The 19279-nt window shown below is 40.6% G+C and overlaps 2 protein-coding genes and 1 long non-coding RNA gene across 4 annotated transcripts in view; 1 reads left to right on the top strand and 2 right to left on the bottom strand.

Annotated features, from left to right (window-relative positions):
• Positions 1–8145, top strand: part of cd (cardinal) — a 28669-nt gene extending 20524 nt beyond the window's left edge. For both annotated transcript variants that reach the window (XM_034974813.2, XM_069507017.1), the window contains exons 6-14: positions 257–427; positions 1206–1361; positions 1965–2183; positions 2641–2838; positions 3386–3522; positions 3734–3901; positions 4701–4942; positions 5506–5672; positions 6184–8145. In XM_034974813.2, coding sequence (XP_034830704.1) covers positions 257–427; positions 1206–1361; positions 1965–2183; positions 2641–2838; positions 3386–3522; positions 3734–3901; positions 4701–4942; positions 5506–5672; positions 6184–6425 — 1700 coding nt within the window. In that variant the 3' untranslated portion in view covers positions 6426–8145. The remainder of the gene's footprint in view (positions 1–256; positions 428–1205; positions 1362–1964; positions 2184–2640; positions 2839–3385; positions 3523–3733; positions 3902–4700; positions 4943–5505; positions 5673–6183) is intronic.
• The window catches only part of LOC138404290 (uncharacterized), a 127348-nt gene that overhangs the window by 35589 nt on the left and 72480 nt on the right, over positions 1–19279 (bottom strand). The window lies entirely within an intron of this gene.
• The window catches only part of Uba5 (Ubiquitin-like activating enzyme 5), a 120634-nt gene that overhangs the window by 35589 nt on the left and 65766 nt on the right, over positions 1–19279 (bottom strand). The window lies entirely within an intron of this gene.

Below are 19279 nucleotides of genomic sequence, written 5' to 3'. Positions count from 1 at the left end.
AAATCGACATAAAAAGATTTTTGCGATATTCACTCATTTCGACAATGGCTTTCCATCCCTGGACCTCCAGTGATACACCAAGTAACACACCACTTTCCTTTCTCCACAGCCGAACAGCATTACAGATCATGCGGATATAAATCCCTGTAAGAACCCTGTTAAGTCTAATGTGCAAGATAAATGGTAAACAGACTACTAGCTAAAATCATGATGAAACAGTACCTACTAAACTCCATATAATATTTCCACATTACAGGCATCAGCTCACCAAGGGCAGGAGTGAATGGAACAAGCTTGCCGAGTGCTCGTGACGTGAGCGTAACAGTACATCGCCCGAGCTATGCTCACGACTCGCAGTTCACCGTCATGCTGGCCGTGTGGGGACAGTTCATCGACCATGACATCACTGCCACTGCTCTTAGCAAGGGTAAGGTCCAAGACTCTAAGCCTTTGCCTTTTGATAGGACATTGACTACATACTCCTTCACCTTTCTACTATCGTACCGCAAGGCATCGCCAAGGTCTGCACCCATACGTAGTGGAAATTCCACGGATACGTTCTAAGCGATTTGCCTCCTCATTTCTAATTCGAACCGCTAGGATTTGGAACACCCTTCCAGCATCAGTTTTCCCCTCCAATTATAGTATGGGTACCTTCAAGACAAGAGTGTATAGGTATCTTCTAGGCAAGCGCGCTCAATCATAGGCTGCATCATCACTTGCCATGTAGCCAAGCACTAGTCTATAAATTAAAAAAAAAATGGATATAATAACACCGGAGGGAAGGAGGTCCTGGGAACGAGGGAAGGAGAGATCCTTCCCTCGTTCCCAGGACATGGACAACTGATAAACAGCAGTACCAAAATTGCAGTTTAATTTTTTTTTAAACTTAATGTTAATTCATTTTGAAAATTCCCTGAAGCAATCACAGTAATCACTCCACTAAACTTAAGATGCACCAAAAAAATGTATACACAAGGAGCAACGAGCTCAATTTGCTATAATCCAATAAACCAGCCAAATCCAAAAAAGTATGACACAACGTGCAGCATGACGTCCTAGTCAAATTTATATGGTTTAACAGATTATAAGCAGCAGATCAGCTTAAGCAAATTAAGCTTGTAATTCCTTGAGTATGTATCATGAGTTTTCGCAAGGTAGCGTCTGCTTCTATCCAACATTTAAAAGATGGTAATGTCCTGTAGGTGACAACAGCAGCTCGCTGTCGTGCTGCGACGCCAGCAACGCGCATCCGGAGTGCTTTCCCGTACGGCTGGACCCAGAGGACCCCTATTACCAGGACTACAACCTCACCTGCATGGAGTTCGTGCGGTCCGCGCCCGCGCCTACTTGCCACTTCGGTTTGTAGATTCTGATACTCTAGGGCTTGATGGGGGAGGAAAAATTTCTCCTGATGGCTGCCTTCCTGGCAGAGCATATCCAATTTGTACCATCTTCATGCCCTCGTCACTGTGCACAAATGATTCTAGGTCAGCACGGCATCGCATTGTATTGCTTCGTGCTGATACTTTAGTGTTCGTCACAATATTTTTAAAGCTGTGTGAAGACTGCTAATCCGCATTTGGGCAACGTGGTAAATTATGGCTTAAACCACTCTCACTTTGAGAGGAGACACGTGCTGGGCTGGCGATGGGTTGAGATGATAATGCTCTTGTTGTTCTCTCGCTTTACTTTTTCCTCTTTCCCTCTCTTCTCATCATGATTGCCCGAATCTAGGCGTATTTAAATACCATGCGTTATTAACTTAGAATAGCAGAGTTAGACTTGAACCAATTGCGTACCAAAAATAATATCCCAGGCAGCGTCGCGTCGCCAATCACTGAATATTACCAAATATCTACACAAATCGCTACATGCGCCTACTCATATTTTTATCTCAATTCTTCTATCGCAAGAAACATTTTTCCCTTTTATTATCATTTAATAAACTTAACTTTCCTCAGGTCCTCGTGAACAGCTAAACCAAGCAACAGCCTTCCTCGACGCCTCAGCAGTGTACAGTTTCTCTGAGACCAAGGCATACCAGCTGCGTGAGGGTATCGACGGGCAGCTTCGGATGCTGAAGCTGGGACCCTGGGAGCTCCTGCCTCCTTCCACTGACCCTAATGACGGCTGTAATACTGTGGAGATGACCGCTAAAGGACGATACTGCTTTGAATCTGGTAAGTTTCACTGTGGTACCTGTTTTCTGGTAACTTAAATTTTCCTCATGTCCTGATAAGCAGCTAAACTTGACGGCCAAGGTTTACCAGTTACGAGAGAGAAAAGATAGACAGCTTCGAATGCTGAATTTGGGTCCCTGGAAGCTACTTTCTCGTTCCACCTATGAGTGGAAGAGATAAATTTTTGACATGTAAAGTTGTTGCTGGTCCAATCTGGATTTCCTGTTAGAAGTTTAAACAATTACATATTATGTAACGATAATTAGTAAGTTAGTAACCTGTACAAAGTATTCATAGGTTTAGGTATAGCAATTTGTCTCCTAGTGAGTACTTATAATTTTGCCTTGCCACTCTATTGTGATTGAAAATTGCAGAATATAATTCACATACAACTCTCTGAAAAATATTTTTTACCACATGGGCCAAAAAACTTAAAGCTCCACATTTCTGCTTCTAGGTGATGATAGAGCTAATGAGAATCTCCACCTCACAACAATGCATCTGATCTGGGCGCGCCAGCACAACAGACTAGCGGCTATCATGAAAAAACAGAATCCGGTCTGGGATGATGAGACTGTGTTCCAAGAGACGAGGAAGATCGTTGGTGCTCAGATGCAGCATATCACTTACGCTGAGTTCCTGCCTGCTATACTTGGTGCGTTATCTTCTCTTCTCATTTGTCGTTACGCTCTTGACCAAGCGGTCGTGGTGGTGGCTGCAGTGCTGTACTCTAAACAATGCGTCTCCATTCCTCTCTGTTGGCTGCCTTGCGTGCACTCATGTAAGGCGTCATGGTATGAGATAGCCTAGACGTCCGCTTCTTACTCGGGAGATCGGGGGTCTGATTTAGTCTTCACACTATCTTCGTTTGGTCGAGTACCTGGATTGCCTAAACGTTAACGTGGTGGTGAAGCCTATGGTCGTGAGTTTTGGCAAGGTCTCGATGAATATCGTCATTGCTATGTACCAAGGTAACGGTGAAGGAAAACATCGTGAGGAAACCTGCATGCCTGAGAGTTCTCCATAATGTTCTCAAATGTGTGTGAAGTCTACCAATCCGCACATGGCCAGCGTGGTAGACTATGGCCAAAACCCTTCTCACTTTGAGAGGAGACCCGCGCTCTGTAGTGAGCCGGTGATGGGTTGATCATGATGTACCAAGGTGCATTTACAAAAAATTAACCAAGTTTAATCGTCCCCAGGTCAAGATGTGATGTGGGCGCTGAACCTGACGCTCGTGGAGTATGGGTACTCAGACGTGTATGACCCTACCGTGGACCCCTCTATTGCTAACCATTTCTCTGCTGCCGCCTTCAGATTTGCACATACGCTCCTACCGGTTAGTATTTATCCTAATTTCTAACGTGCTCGTTGAGTTTAACTTGGGTTTTAAGATTAAAAAAAAAAAAAAAAAGTGATCAAACAAAGTTTGATTTGGACCAACACTAATGAATATAATATTCAACGCAAAATCTGCTGCATAATCACAATCTATCAGTTGTATTGGCACCCAACCAAGCACTAATCTACAAAAATCCGTATCCTTCCAGGGCCTCATCCACAACGTAGACGCGACTACAGGCACCGTCAGTTACACCCAGTTGCATGAAATGCTGTTCAACCCTTACGCATTGTACGCGGAGAAAGGCCCCAAGTACGCCGTGAAGTCGGCCCTCAACACTCCAGTGCATGGTGTTGACCCACATATCACTACAGAGGTATGTGGTTTGTTCTTCTCTGATATTATATATTGGTCTAACAATAGATTAGACCTAAGCACTAAAGCAACACGAATCCCACACGAACCATCTCAAACTAAACGTCACCACAATATGCTCAATCACGCTTACAGAGATTTCTTACGAAGTACATACAAATTCTATGACACAACGATTCACCTTGCACATGACCCATACACATAGCGATATAACACACATCGATACAACAAATGAGAGCACTCCATTGCAGTATTCCTCGACAAGGAGAAGGCGTTCGACAGCGTACAGCTCCGACGTTTCAAGTGGCGGTCGAAGATGCCCTGTTCACGGAGCGCCTCATACGAGCTGGTATGCTCCAGGGAAGCTGCCTGTCGCCCGTATGCTACAGCAGATACATGGACAACATCCCAGTTGCTGGCAGCGTCATGCTAGCGCTGGGTTGAGAGCATAATATCATCTGCTCACTTAACATTCATATTTCATCTTTAAATATATACAATTAGAGCCTCAATAGCTCAACGGTTAAAGGAGCGGACTGAAATCCGACATGTTGCCGGTTTAAACCCCAACCGTAGCACTATTGTTGTACCTACTCCTAGCACAAGCTTTACGCTTAGTTGGAGGGGATAGAGGAATATTAGTCATCACTGGCTAGTATTCTTTAAAATAACAGCATCTTTTCTCCCTATACAAGATGATTTTTAGATACCTAAGTCAATATGAAATCTCCAGTTATACTTCGCCTCATCCGCCTCCGCCGCTTCATCCCACCTTAATCAAAATCATTCTTTGTTTTCAGCTAAGCGAACACCTTTTCGAAAGACCCCCCGCGAACGCGTCGTCATCAGTGACTCCCGCACCACACAGCATCCCCTGCGGCTTGGACCTGGTCTCCCTCAACATCCAGCGTGGAAGGGATCACGGTCTGCCAGCCTACCCCGCGTGGAGGGAGCACTGCGGATTGTCCCGACCGAAGAACTTCACTGACCTCCAGTACGTCTTCGATTCACTGTCTTTGAGCAGAATTAATAATATCTACAAGTAAGTACGAAACCTTCAGATTTCTTTAAACATAAATTTTCCATATTCTTTTGTAAGTATTATGTTACAATGTCTTGTTGAAAATTTCGTCGTAACTTATCGCTATCTGTACTCCACGAAAATGCATTTAATATGAGATCAAAGTTAAACGTATACCGGTCTTCGGAACAAACATTAAGTCATCTCGTAGTCTTTTCCCCGCCATCTAGCTGAACCTGGGCCAGGAACCAGGACATTAAGTCATGTTATTTCTATGTAACTCTCTGCAGAAAATAAAATAAAACTTTAGCTTCCAATGAGATGCCCACAGAATGTTTACATTATTAAAACGCCCCTATTCATCCCCTATTGACCAACCACGTGCATTCTTGGCGATTTCCAAGCTCTCTTACCTGCAATCCTTTCCTCCAACACTAATCTTGGTGTTAACTGGGAAATCTCTGTAAGCATCCAAAGGCAGCAAGCTTTTTGTCCCTCCCTCTTCTCTCTTTGTTGACTGTCATCAAAGAATGTTAAACAAGATTCTCCAATGAGGTTCAGGAAATGTTTTAACTTTTTTCCAGGAGTGTAGACGACATCGACCTTTACACGGGCGCTTTAGCTGAAGAGCCTCGCGGCCGCCTGCTCGGCCCCACGCTCACCTGCCTGGTGGCGGACCAGTTCCTGAGGCTCAAGGTCGGCGACAGGTTCTGGTACGAGACCTCCGATGAGATCATTGGATTTAGCATGGGTGAGCATACAAAATTATTTAAATAAAATAATAAATAAAAACGTTATTATATTTTATACACTGTTTTAAATTTCTATTGAGATGGAATAGCACTAGTGTAGTGACAAGTGATAAGTAAAGTCAGAAATTGAGGAATAGAATAGAATAGAATAGAATGTTTTTTTATTCATGTTTTTACAAGTGTTTATGAATAGTCAGGTAGTTTCAATTTACCACCAGGAGATTTTGGTATCTATTAAGGATACAAAGATATATATAAGCTTCTACGGAAGAATGAGATTAGATGAAAATGGGCTGATACTTATTTGAAATTGAGCAAGATCATATTTTATCTAAGCTTTTTTGGAAGGTCGAGACGTTGAATCCTTGGAAGCTTGACCTTCCATTGGTTTCGTAGGTACCTACCTAGATTTGTGACTTTCTGTCGCGTTTTGTAACAGCATAATAAAGTGATTGTAATTTGCATCGAACAAATGATAAGTAACACAAAATATAAACCATTTTATTTCAGAGCAATTGTTTGAAATACGGAAAACCACCTTAGCTGGTGTGATCTGCGCAAACGAAGAGTTGCTAGACCAGGCTCAGCCCCGCGTCATGGAGGCTCTCAGTGCCACCAATCCCCTGGTAGACTGCAAGGAGCTCCCCCAGCCCGATTTCAAGCCCTGGAAGCTGCCCGAACCCTCGACCCCGGCGTCGAAGCCCCGCAAATCCGCCCCTAAAAAACCCTGGACCAAGATGACTGGAATTTAAAATATATATTGACTAGCTGATGCCCGCGACTTCGTCCGCGTGGAATTAGGTTTTTTTTAAATCCCGTGGGAACTGTTTGATTTTCCGGGATAATAGTAGCCCATGTCACTCTCCAGGTCTTTATATATATTATAGGTACCCTTATAAAAAAACACATCAATCCGTTGCACCGTTGCGACGTGATTGAAGGACAAACCAACAAACAAACACACTTTCGTATTTATAATAAGGGTACTGATAAGATCATGGAACACATAACAAATAAGGATAAAAATTTACAAAGCAGGGTAAATAAGTAAAATGTTAGAAAGAAAGCAAAAAAAAATTATTAAGACCTACTTACGGCCGAAAGTAATAATGATTAATCAATCTATCCGTAATCTAGCGATAAGTAACTTAGCAACATTGTTATTTGTCAAAAATAGTAGGTAAGTATTTTTAGACAAATAACAAATTGTTGTCGCTAAGTAGGCAAGTAGGTAAGAGATTGATTAACTTTTAATTTCGGCCGTTAGTGAGGAAAACTTTTATTTGTTGCCATGATTTTTAAAGTTTTGCCTTACCTTTTATTTCTTGCTATGATTTTTTTTTAGTTTTGCGGGGTACCTACCTACCTCTAGTATGGAAATGGAAACATTTCGTCTCGACCCTATGCGTTCGAGTTACAACTCGCACCGCAGTGCGCGCGCTCTCTAAATAATTGTGCGCTCTCTAAATAATTGTGCGCTCTCTAAATAATTATGCAAATTCCAAATGCACCTTTGACACAATATAGGATTACCAATTTTATTTTTAAGACTTTTCAAATATTTTAATTAAACTTTACAATATAATTTAGAACTTTACATTGGATTTTTTCATTATTTTGGCAAAAGGGGCAGTTCAGGCTTAATGGACAACACAACTCTTGAAACCACTGTTTCGTTAGTTATGAATAACCAGATTTTACAGTATTGTAGACCGTACCTATATACTTAGTAGAATATAATTTATACGACAAACAGTAGTTGATATATTTACATAGATATAAATGAATTATAATATACGTAATAGTAACGAATAGTAAGTCTATAGTTATTTATAAAAGACATAGTTTACATATTCAACTTATTTTTAATATTTAAAATAGTAAATCTATAAGTACTTATAAAGGTATAATTAATATAGTCTGTGAATGCTACTGTGCCAAATTTACAAATTTTGTACAGTCGATCAATTATTATTATGTAAACCTAATGTACGCGGCAGAAAATAATGTACATCGACCTTGAGAAGGAGATAGTGGATTTGTAGAGCATTGTCTCTGTCGTTGAGACCGACAAAACGTCATAATATATCAATGAGTGACAGAGACAACGCTCTACAAATCCGAAATGTCATTCTAAAGGCTGCATTCTGTTTTCTGCCTACAACAGTTGTGTTGTAATAATATGGTTTACAAACCAAACTAGGACTACTGTTTTTAGAAACTCCCGCGAGTCATGTACTACACTAATATAAAGTTTATAGTTTCACCCTGTTACTTTAGCTTATAAAAGTACCTACAATTTTATTTTTTAGATTTATACCTAATAGTCTTTGGTAAGTGTAATAGTTTTATAAGTCGTATCTAACTAAGGCCTCCTCAGTCGAAAATAATGCGTAATTAGTTATGAATTTTTATACCTAATAATATAATATGTTCTGTAGGTATTCTATTAAAGTGTTTTTGATTTTCATACATTTGCGGTTTTATTTTTAATTTTTAGGGTTCCGTACCTCAAAAGGAAAAACGGAACCCTTACTTATAGGATAACTTTGTTGTCTGTCTGTCTGTCTGTCTGTCTGTCTGTCGGAGAAACGTAAGGAAAATTGCAGTGCACGCTAGCTCTTACTCTTCATCTATGTCATTAATTGACACGACCTAAACATTAAAGCGTAGATCATATAGATATAGCTATTATTTTCATCTTTAGTGGTGGTAGTATTCAGCGCCATCTATGAAAATTTTATCGAACGTTGCCTGGACACTTTCTCACTGGAGAGGAAATGGGGATGTTAGTTAATGGCCATGGCTAATATTCTTATTAAAAAAAAATAGAATGTGACCTTCTGACTCATTTGCCATAAATTAAGTATTATGTCACGAAACAGCTTTCCAAGGTTCACATAAGGTTCAGGATACCGATCCGCCAACCCATATGACGTCATCAACTTGAAGTTTTATTTATAGCTCTTACTGAAACGTAATAAAGGTGATTTTTCAATGTATTTTCAGTTTAATATTAAAATTATGTTGGTTTGTATAAGGTAAACCCACAGATTAAAAGAAAATGCAGACGGTACTTTCGGGCAAACATATAAGTCCCGCAAATTGCTATTGCGCTGGAACCATGTCTCATTAACATTGAAATGACGTCATTTTGACGTCAGCTGTAATAAAAATATACCATCAGCTCGAAACTTCAGTCTAGTGCAGACGTCACTAAAATGGGGGCCACGCGCATTAGCAATTTGCGAGACTTATACTCATCAAAGTGATCTACACGTGATATTATGTCACTGAAAATCATTTATGTCAAAAATTTGTATGTCAGGGTTGCCTGCTGAATATTATGTTGGCTTAATTCTATAGGTACCTACCTACTGTAAACATCTTATCATCACAAATAAATAGTCTTGGACTGTAGGTACTATGTAGTAATAAAATAATGTGATTTTTTGTATAGCGGTAGTTTACGAGGTTAGAATTCATTATTAAAGAGAATAATTAAAAAATCATGATTTTATTTATTTTTAAGATAATTAATTATTAACGTCACGCTGTACGAAGAGCAATTAATGACGTCACAATTCGTAAACGACAAATATTTTTCAATTTTTTAACATACCTACAAATAGTGTAATTTCTGCGGAATTATTTTTTTTACTTCTGTGAATTTTCAATGAAGACCGCGGACTACCACGCAGTGGTACATATACGCTCAACGCTGTTAACATTCTTTTTTTTCATTTTCCATCTATATTTTCTTTTAGTCTGTGGACGCAAGGTCATCTCCTTCCTACGGATAGCCAAATAAAAATGCTAAAAGGATTCTGAATCACTGGTTGCTAGGATATAAGTATTACACTCTAAACAATACTAAGTTTTTATCACTATTTTACAAGAAAGGTATGGAGTTCTATAGATACTACTTAGGAGTGGTTTTTTCATGAATACCAAAATGTTTTTGTCTTTGAGGTGTCAATAGCATAGTTAGCATAATAATTAATTAAACCGAAGAATATTACAGTCATGATCCGTTATAGGTACTTAGATATAATTTCAATTTATTTATTAAGTCGGACAACAATTGATCCATTATGTGTTAGTAACAATAAATACTTAATAACTATGTTAATACTTAAACACTAAGGAGTTAGTAACAAAATACTTAATCACTATGTTAGTACTTAATAACTAAAAGGGATTTAGTCCTCTGCACGAGTTTCCCCAACAGAGGACTATCCATTTTGCCCGCTATCATGCGCAGGATCCCGTTGCTGCTTCCTCGGACTCTGGACAACAGTGATGCTGTTTTCTTGCGCCAGATGGCATCGAAGCCATCTGTCCGCGCCTCAGCAAACATAGCTGATGCACTACAGAACCGAGGTTGCCGCAACAAAATCCTGAACGCATTATTATATTGGACTCGCAGCGCATTGTAAGCCCTTTGCGTGTACTGAAACCACAAGCTTGCCGAGTATAAGGATGTACAGTATGCTTTGAACAGCGTGACTTTCACAGCATCTGTACATCGGGCAAACCTGCGGGCCACCATATTCGCGCGGACTGACAATGCCCTGCGTTCCCTTTCCATATCATCATCATCTCCAAGGGTCTCGGTTATCAAGTGCCCAAGGTATTTGAATTTGTGAACTCTATTGAGAGCTACTCCATGGAGCTTTAAAGGTGGAACATACGTTGGACACTTGGTACCCGCCTTGAAGACCATGACTTCAGTCTTCTTGACATTGTATTTCAATCCATGTTCAGCAGCATACGACTCGCATACCGCAAGCATCCTGCGCAGCGCACTGATTGACGGAGCCAGCAGCACCATGTCGTCGGCATAGCTGAGGTTGTTGACGCAGACACCGTCTACGTAGCAGCCTACCGGCATACTGCTGAGTCCCTCAATCAGTTCGTTTACGTACAGGCTGAAAAGCAATGGTGAGCTCAGGCCACCCTGCCGAACGCCACATTCCAGCCTGTACGTATCCGAGAGCTCATTCGCCCACCTAACTCGGTTTTCCTGACCTAGGTATAATAGTACCTACCTAATGTTAATTTTGACGCTCGCGCTGTTTGAATTTTTTTAAATATTAAAGTCATATTTGATGACAAATTGACGTTTAGAGATCATTACGAATACATAATTGCCAAATGTAACAAACTGGTAGGATTTATTTTAAGATCGACGAGGAATTTTAAAAAGCCTTCTAGCTCGATACATCTTTATCAAGCCATGGTTCGAAGTATAATGGAATATAATTCTGTAATATGGTCTCCGTACTATGCAGTTCATTGTCATCGCTTAGAAAGCGTACAAAAGAAATTTATTCGCATTTTATCTTATCGGCATCATTTCGGCCATAGGCGCACACCTTACCACGACAGACTGAAACACTTTGGGTTACGAACTTTAGAATTTCGCCGGAAGTATTATCATTTAATATCTCTACATAGGATTATTCACTCCAAAATAGATTCTCCCGTATTGCTGTCGTTGATTAATATTAATTATAATGTCCGATTTAGAAACCCTAGAACTTTTGCCCTTAGTGTATATAAGAACAATACTTCCTTTTACAATCCCGTTGTCCGTATGTGTCGCCTGTATAATGATCTTTTCACAGCTAACCGTAATATTGACATTTTTAATAATAATTTGAACACATTTAAAAAACATATTAATCAACATTTTGCATCTTCTCCACTTTAAGTATATTTTTCATAGTTAATTTTCTTGTATTTCTTTTTTCTGTGTTTTTATAAATTGTATCTTATCAGTTAGTTAGTGCATATATTATTTATTTAAGAATTGTTGTGTACACATATTTAGGGTTACCGCTTAGATTTTAATCTATTGTTTTTTATTTTTATTTGGACCATTTATAGCTGAAACCTGTTTTGTGTGCCTTTATAATAAAAAAAAAAAAAAAAAAAAAAAAAAAAAGATATAGCGAGCAAACGAGCAGGCGGGTCAACTGATGTTAAGTGTGTACGGGAGCGGTGTGCAGGCTCGACCGTACCAAAGGGGAGATCTCCCACCGAGCGGTTGGTTGTGCTCGGTAGCGCCAGCTGGGCCGACGGTTATGTCTTGAAACTTCTATATATAGTCCAGATTGCAGAAAACTCTGTTATTGCGAGTACTGTCGGCGGTACATTTGTTCGGGACTATGTCATCGATTGAACAGCGCCATCTAGTTTCTATTGTGGCAACCGCCACATCACTCCCCTCCGAGACGAACGCGTAGTGTGAAGCAGTGAAGAGAGGTGGCGCTGTAGCGTGAAGGCGTGTGAAGGAAGGGCAATGGCTGCTAACCAACCAGAGAAGCGGTAGACCAGGACGCTTGTAGCTGGTGATGGAGTGCAGGGCCATTGTGCCCCGAAGCTGTGGCTACATCCGTCTTACAGGCCTCGATGTGCTTGCTGTTGCTGCTTGTAGACTTGGAGTTTGGAGGAGACGTCGGCTTGCGGTGTGTGATCCAAAGGTGTTGCGGTGTATGCGATCACCCTTGATCACGTTGAGTGCGCAGTGCGGAGTGCGGCGGTGTGCGGTTGATCTTCGATGACGTCGGCTGTTCTAGTGTGCGATCACTCTTGTATCAAACGTCGGCTGTTGTAGTGTGCGACCACTCTTGATCACGTCGGTTGTTGAGGTGTGCGACCATTCTTGATCACGTCGGGGTCACCAATGTACGGGAGCGGTGTGCAGGCTCGACCGTACCAAAGGGGAGATCTCCCACCGAGCGGTTGGTTGTGCTCGGTAGCGCCAGCTGGGCCGACGGTTATGTCTTGAAACTTCTATATATAGTCCAGATTGCAGAAAACTCTGTTATTGCGAGTACTGTCGGCGGTACATTTGTTCGGGACTATGTCATCGATTGAACAGCGCCATCTAGTTTCTATTGTGGCAACCGCCACAAGTGATTACCGCCGCTCATGCAGCACCCTGCAGCACCAGTGGAACCGCCGATGCGTTGTCGGCCTTTTAGGAATTTGTTGGTCCGCCCCTTGAAATATAAATATATGAAATGATATGCTGACTGACGTTAGTAGTGGGTACAAAGTTCAATTATATACCTACTTAAATATAATCTGATATTTGGTTATAAATCGGTCATTAAAATCCGTCCAGTCTCTGAAATTATAAAAGCCCCTGCTAGACATTACATTGCATCTTGTAAACATAAAGTAGCCTATAAATAAAACCCCGTAGGCGTCGTGGCGTCGGTGTACCGGGCGTGTGGCCCCGCTCCTCCTCTCGCGACAAATGTTGGCGGACGACAATCAAACTTTAAATCACTACCCAAATAAATGAGAAAGTGTGTTTGTTTGTTGGTTCGTTGATTTATTGGTTTATCCTTCAATCATATTGTGATACAGCGTGATGTTTTCGTGGGTATCCCGGAAAATCAATGAGTTCTCACGGGATTTTTAAAAACTTAAATCCACGCGAAGTTGCAGGCATAGCCCTTGACTGCGATCTCACTTGGTGGTAAGTGAGAATGCAGTCTCAGGTGAAAGAGGCCTAACTTGGAAGGGATATCGCATTCGTATTCGTAGTTATCGGAACTATAAATCACTTCGCGGCACTTAGGGTGGAAACTATCCACGGCCAACTAGCCTCCCACCGAAGTAGAACCATTTGTATGTGTATAAGTTTACATGTGTATAAGTATATATGTAATACCCTATATGTATATATATATATCATATTTATTACTCTACTAATAATGAAGTTTTTTTTATTTTTATTTTAGTTGATTTTTATATTATAGAGAACACTTTCGTTGTCGGGTCGTGACACTAGGGCTCTGCCTGAAAATCAGCGCTGCAGTAGTCAAATACTGCAGCATTATGCTGACGCAGGAGCCTTTTCAGCTCAAACAGGACATCATTTTTCTTTTTAGCACTGTCGAGCTCGTAGTTTTAAGCTTACCTAGTTTTAATTTTTTAATTTGTAACATTTGGTTTGTATGTTTTGCTTTTTCTTGTCTATTTTTGGTTTGTGAGCTGAATAAACTTTTATTTATTTATTTATTTATTTATTTATATCACTAGTTCCCCTAAAATATTAAAATCAATTACTAAGTATTATACCTATGTAGGTATTCTGAGGTATTACATAAACTACGAGTACGTTTCCACGTTTCCTTGATCATGACCTATCAAATCGAGAGAGACCAAGCATTGAAACAGGATATATCTGCACGAGCTATCCATTAAGCGAAGCGCCGCGCCGTGGCATTGGCCGTCGAAAATAAAACTAATTTGGCATTAAGCGCCACTGCCGGATTGGCATTCGGCATCCATTGGCACTATAGCACTACGTAGTAATCTACACTAATATTATAAAGAGGAAAACTTTGTTTGTTTGTTTGTTTGTTTGTTTGTTTGTTTGTTTGTTTGTTTGTTTGTTTGTTTGGTTGTACTGAATAGGCTCAAAAACTACTGGACCGATTTTAAAAATTCTTTCACCATTCGAAAGCTACATTATCCACGAGTAACATAGGCTATATTTTATTTTGGAAAAAAATAGGGTTCCGTAAGATATTTGGGTTTTTCGGACACAAGGTGTAAAAAATCAACCAGAAAAGTTACTTATTTTGCGTACGCTGCCTAAACTATAAAAGATAGAACCATAAAATGTTCTAATTAATTGTAGATCTTATAAATATCTACAAAAAAGTCCGCGACACACTATACCCATCTATGTCGAGTGAGGCACAGCAACCATTTTTTTATTTAAAAATCTTGAATTTTTTTTGGACTACATTTAAACGCGTTTATTTTACTCATGCTATTAATCCTTATCAAAATAAATGATTTCATCACTAAAAACAGTTTATGGAGATAATATTTGGTCTTTGAATGATTAAAATTGGACGTTTGGTTTTGAAGTTATGGCGAAATTAAAATATTACGATTTCTGCTGCACGGCCCGTTGCGAAGTGGGCGTCACCAAGGCGGGGGTGCGCGTGCGGGAGGGGAGTTTAGATCTATGAGTAAGGTACCCGCGCGGCTCCCGTAAATGACGCGGTTCGAAAATTCCACCCGAGCGAAGCCGGGGCGGGTCAGCTAGTATTATATAAAGAGGTAATGTCGTTAAGTTTGTTTGTAGGGGGTAATCTTTAGAACTACTGAACCGATTTTAAAAATTCTTTCACCAGTAGAAAGCTACATTATTCCTGAGTGACATAGGCTATACGGAATCTTTAAAAACCTAAATCTACGCGGGCGAAGCCGCGGGGATCAGCTAGTATTATATATTCTCAGTGTTATGTCACTCCGCCAACGCGAACCGTTCGAATGTTGTTGTTTGGGTGTTGTTTAGCTATATTTAGAACATGGGGCGAATTTCAATAATTAGATAAGCGTCGTCGTTGAGATTGAGCGAGATTATATTCTATTTTTAGGGTTCCGTACCTCAAAAGGAAAAACGGAAACCTTATATTATTATCACTTTGTTGTCTGTCTGTCTATCTGTCAAGAAACCTACAGGGTACTTCCCGTTGACCTAGAATCATGAAATTTGGCAGGTAGGTAGATCTCATAGCTGACATTTGGGAAAAATCTGTAAACCGTGAATTTAGGGTTAGATCACACAAAAAAAAATTAAATTATGGTCATGAACTAATAATTAGTATTTTCAACTTTCGAAGTGAGTAACTATATCAAGTGGGGTATCATATGAAAGGTCTTCACCTGTACATTCTAAAACAGATTTTTATTTATTTTTATGCATCATAGTTTTTGAATTATCGTGCAAAATGTCGAAAAAGTACGACTGTAGTGCGGTACCCTCCTTGCGCGAGCCTGACTCGCACTTGGCTGGTTTTTTTTATATATTTCCTTCGGAATTGTATTAGAGCCCCCCGCCAGGCACCCTTAAACTAATAATTTATTAAACTTTATCATCAGTAGGTAGGTATCTATTAATGTTTTCAGCCATCGACTCAAGGTCTTCTACTTAGTTGTTCATGAAATACCTAGCTCGCTACCGTTACTAATTATTACAACAATTTTACGTTACAAGTAAATCATGTCATATACAATGTTCCATACCGATAGACGTTGGGGTCCCAAGGTGCTGGAATGGCGACCTCGCACCGGAAGACGCAGCGTTGGAAGACCCCCCACTATGTGGACGGACGACATCAGACGAGTCGCAGGGAGCCGCATGGATCCAGGCGGAGCAAGACCGTGGCGTGTTGAAGTCCCTACAAGAGACCTATGTCCAGCAGTGGACGTCTATTGGTTGATGATGATGATGATGACAATGTTCCAAGAAGCACGTAATATTTATGCGTAGTTGCAACGCGTAATGTAGGAAACATACGAACATGTACCTACCTACCTATTTACTTACTGTAATTGATTGATCAACATAATATTTTATATGACGCTTTTGAAATTAAATAAGGCTTCATATTTTTACAATAGGAACTGCATCATTATCATCGTCAACCGATAGACGTCCACTGCTGGGCACAGGTCTGTTTATTTCCGATGTAGATTAACTCATATAAAATTATGAAATACAGATACATGTCTCACAAATTGCTATTGCGCTGGAACTATCTCTCATTATTTTGACGTCAGCCGAAATAAAAATATACTATCAGCTCGATACTTCAGGCTAGTGCTGACGTCACTAAAATAGCGGCCACGCGCATTAGCAACTTGCGGGACTTATATGCCAATTCATATGATTATGATGTAGTTAGTATAATATTTATTGAAACGAAAGGAAGCGCTTTATCAACACGAGCACGTATCTATATTTTACATGTGAGGAATGGTACAACCACGTACAACTACCTCACAGTAGGTAGCGCACGTTTGTAGAGGTCAGAACATGGCCATAGCACACGAGTAGCTATTATAGACCAGAGGGGAAGCTTCACACTAGCTCACGCACACCACACCGTGCCACGGACGCTCCGTGCGCCCAGTTTGGCGGCAAACGGAGAGTCCGTGACACATTCGTGGTGTGCGTGAGCTGTGCTAGAGTGAGTGAACCTACAGCCAGCCGCTAGTATGAAGCTTCCCCTCTGGTCTTTATCTACTCGTGTGGCCATAGCACAGAATATGTAATAGTACTAACGTAGCCATAGCCAAATCAATTCCTGGCTACGGCCATGGGTCAGAGCACTCAAACCGAAATCTACTACCTGTAGCTCAACTTTTATTTAGCAACCTGTAGCTCAACTTTTATTTAGCAACCTGTAGCTCAACTTTTATTTAGCAACCTGTACCTCAATATTATTCAGCAACCTGTAGCTCAACTTTTATTTAGCAACCTGTAGCGCAACTTTTATTTAGCAACTTGTAGCTCAACTTTTATTTAGCAACCTGTAGCGCACCTTTTATTTAGCAACCTGTAGCTCAACTTTTATTTAGCAACCTGTAGCGCAACTTTTATTTAGCAACTTGTAGCTCAACTTTTATTTAGCAACCTGTAGCGCACCTTTTATTTAGCAACCTGTAGCTCAACTTTTATTTAGCAACCTGTAGCTCAACTTTTATTTAGCAACCTGTAGCGCAACTTTTATTTAGCAACTTGTAGCTCAACTTTTATTTAGCAACCTGTAGCGCACCTTTTATTTAGCAACCTGTAGCTCAACTTTTATTTAGCAACCTGTAGCTCAACTTTTATTTAGCAACCTGTAGCTCAACTTTTATTTAGCAACCTGTAGCTCAACTTTTATTTAGCAACCTGTAGCGCAACTTTTATTTACTGCGATAAGTATGGTAAGAAGTTGTGGTAGCTTAGTGGTTAGGACGTCCGCCTTCTTTCGGAGGTTGGGGAGTCGATCCCAGACACGCAATCACGCACTTTTCGGAGTTATGTAAGTTTTAATCATTTAATATCACTTACTTTAACAGTGATGGAAAACATCGTGAGGAAACCTGCATGCCTGAGAGTTCTCCATAATGTTCTCAAAGGTGTGTGAAGTCTACCAATCCGCACATGGCCAGCGTGGTAGACTATGGCCAAAATCCTTCTTACTCTGAGAAGAGACCCGTGCTCTGAAGTGAGCCGGCGATGGGTTGATCATGATGATGATGAAGATTAATCTGTATGGAACAACCCGCACAAATGACGAAGACAGCAATTTATCAACAAAGGCAGCTCATCGGAGGCTCCTTCATCAGTCGGGTAACCTTCGTGAGCACGTTCCGGTCGGTCCGCGGAACACGTGACTTGTGGCGTGCACGTGTATTGGCCTTATCATCAATGTCACCCTGTGTTGCTGGTTAACATCATTTTCCCACATTTACTGTTCCGTATTTTCAGAGAAAAAAATCCGGCCAAGTGCGAGTCAGACTCGCGCACCGAGGGTTCCAAACTCGGGTATTTATTGAACATTTTGCAAGGTATGCATAAAATTGTGTGATGTTCAAATCCACGGTTTTCGAATTTATTCCTTTACTCGTGCTATAAGACCTACCTACCTACCTGTCAAATTTCATGATTCTGGGCAAACGGGAAGTAGGTACCTACCCCATAGGTTTTTTGATCACTTCGTTGTCTGTTTGTCTTCTGTCTGTCCATCTGTCGTGTCTGTCAAGAAAACCTATAGGGTACCTATAGGTATTTCCCGTTGACCTAGAATGATGAAATTTGGCGGGAAGGTGTTATAGCACAAGCAAAGAAAAAAATGCGAAAACCGGGAATTTGTGGTTACATCACAAAAAAATTCCGATTGCGATGGCGCAGCGCAGTCCGTCATTAACTTGCAGTGTTCTACAATATAAAAGTGGTAGGTATAATATTTTGTACGAGGGTACGGTACCTTTCGTGTGCGAAAACTACTTTGTTTAAATTTGTTTTTCATTATAAAATTATTATTTAGTTAATTATGAGAGCCGAAACACGTTTGGCGCAATTTGGCTCGATACAGAAAAATTCGCGAAGTTTCCCCAAAATACGCATTTTTTACACGACCACCAGGAGAAACTCCAGTTTTATTCGATTGATATAACTTCATCTCTCGCAGCATCGCAGTCCCGTCGTGACCACGACCCGAGCAATTGGGTTAAAATATCGACAAATAAAAACGCCAAACCCCAGACCAGGAGGGTAACGTCTCAACTCTCACACATGTAGTCCCGTTGTCGTCATGAACTAACTATTACCTCTGGGCGATTGTCTAAAACCTGCATCAATCATTATTACAATCTCAATGTTCTGATTGTCTGAATTTGTGCGATTCTTGTTGCAACAATGCATTGTATTGTAGCCAATACTGAGCGAGCGTTGACCAATCAGAGATGATTGCGATCGTGACATTATAGCTGTCATTCTCCCGCAATCGCGCAGCCGCTTTGAGTTGATTTTTAAAGCTATTTCTTGGCAACACAGCAGAGCCATTCTAATCGCGTTTGTCGGACAAATACCGGTTCGCGCGACGACGACGACCCGATTACCGCAGTTTCTCGAAGGTGCTTGACGGCCGATGCTATGTGCATATCTGCTACATGCCTTTCCAGTAATTTCGCACTTGCTGTTCCGTCTAGTGCTTTTCACACAAGCAAAAAGATAAATATCACGTAGTTACCTACGGTAGGTAACTAAGTACGTGATATCTAAATAAATTTT

This window comes from Maniola hyperantus, chromosome 2 (assembly GCF_902806685.2).
Source record: "Maniola hyperantus chromosome 2, iAphHyp1.2, whole genome shotgun sequence".
NCBI lineage: Eukaryota > Metazoa > Arthropoda > Insecta > Lepidoptera > Nymphalidae > Maniola > Maniola hyperantus.
This window is presented reverse-complemented; position numbering and strand designations above follow the sequence as displayed.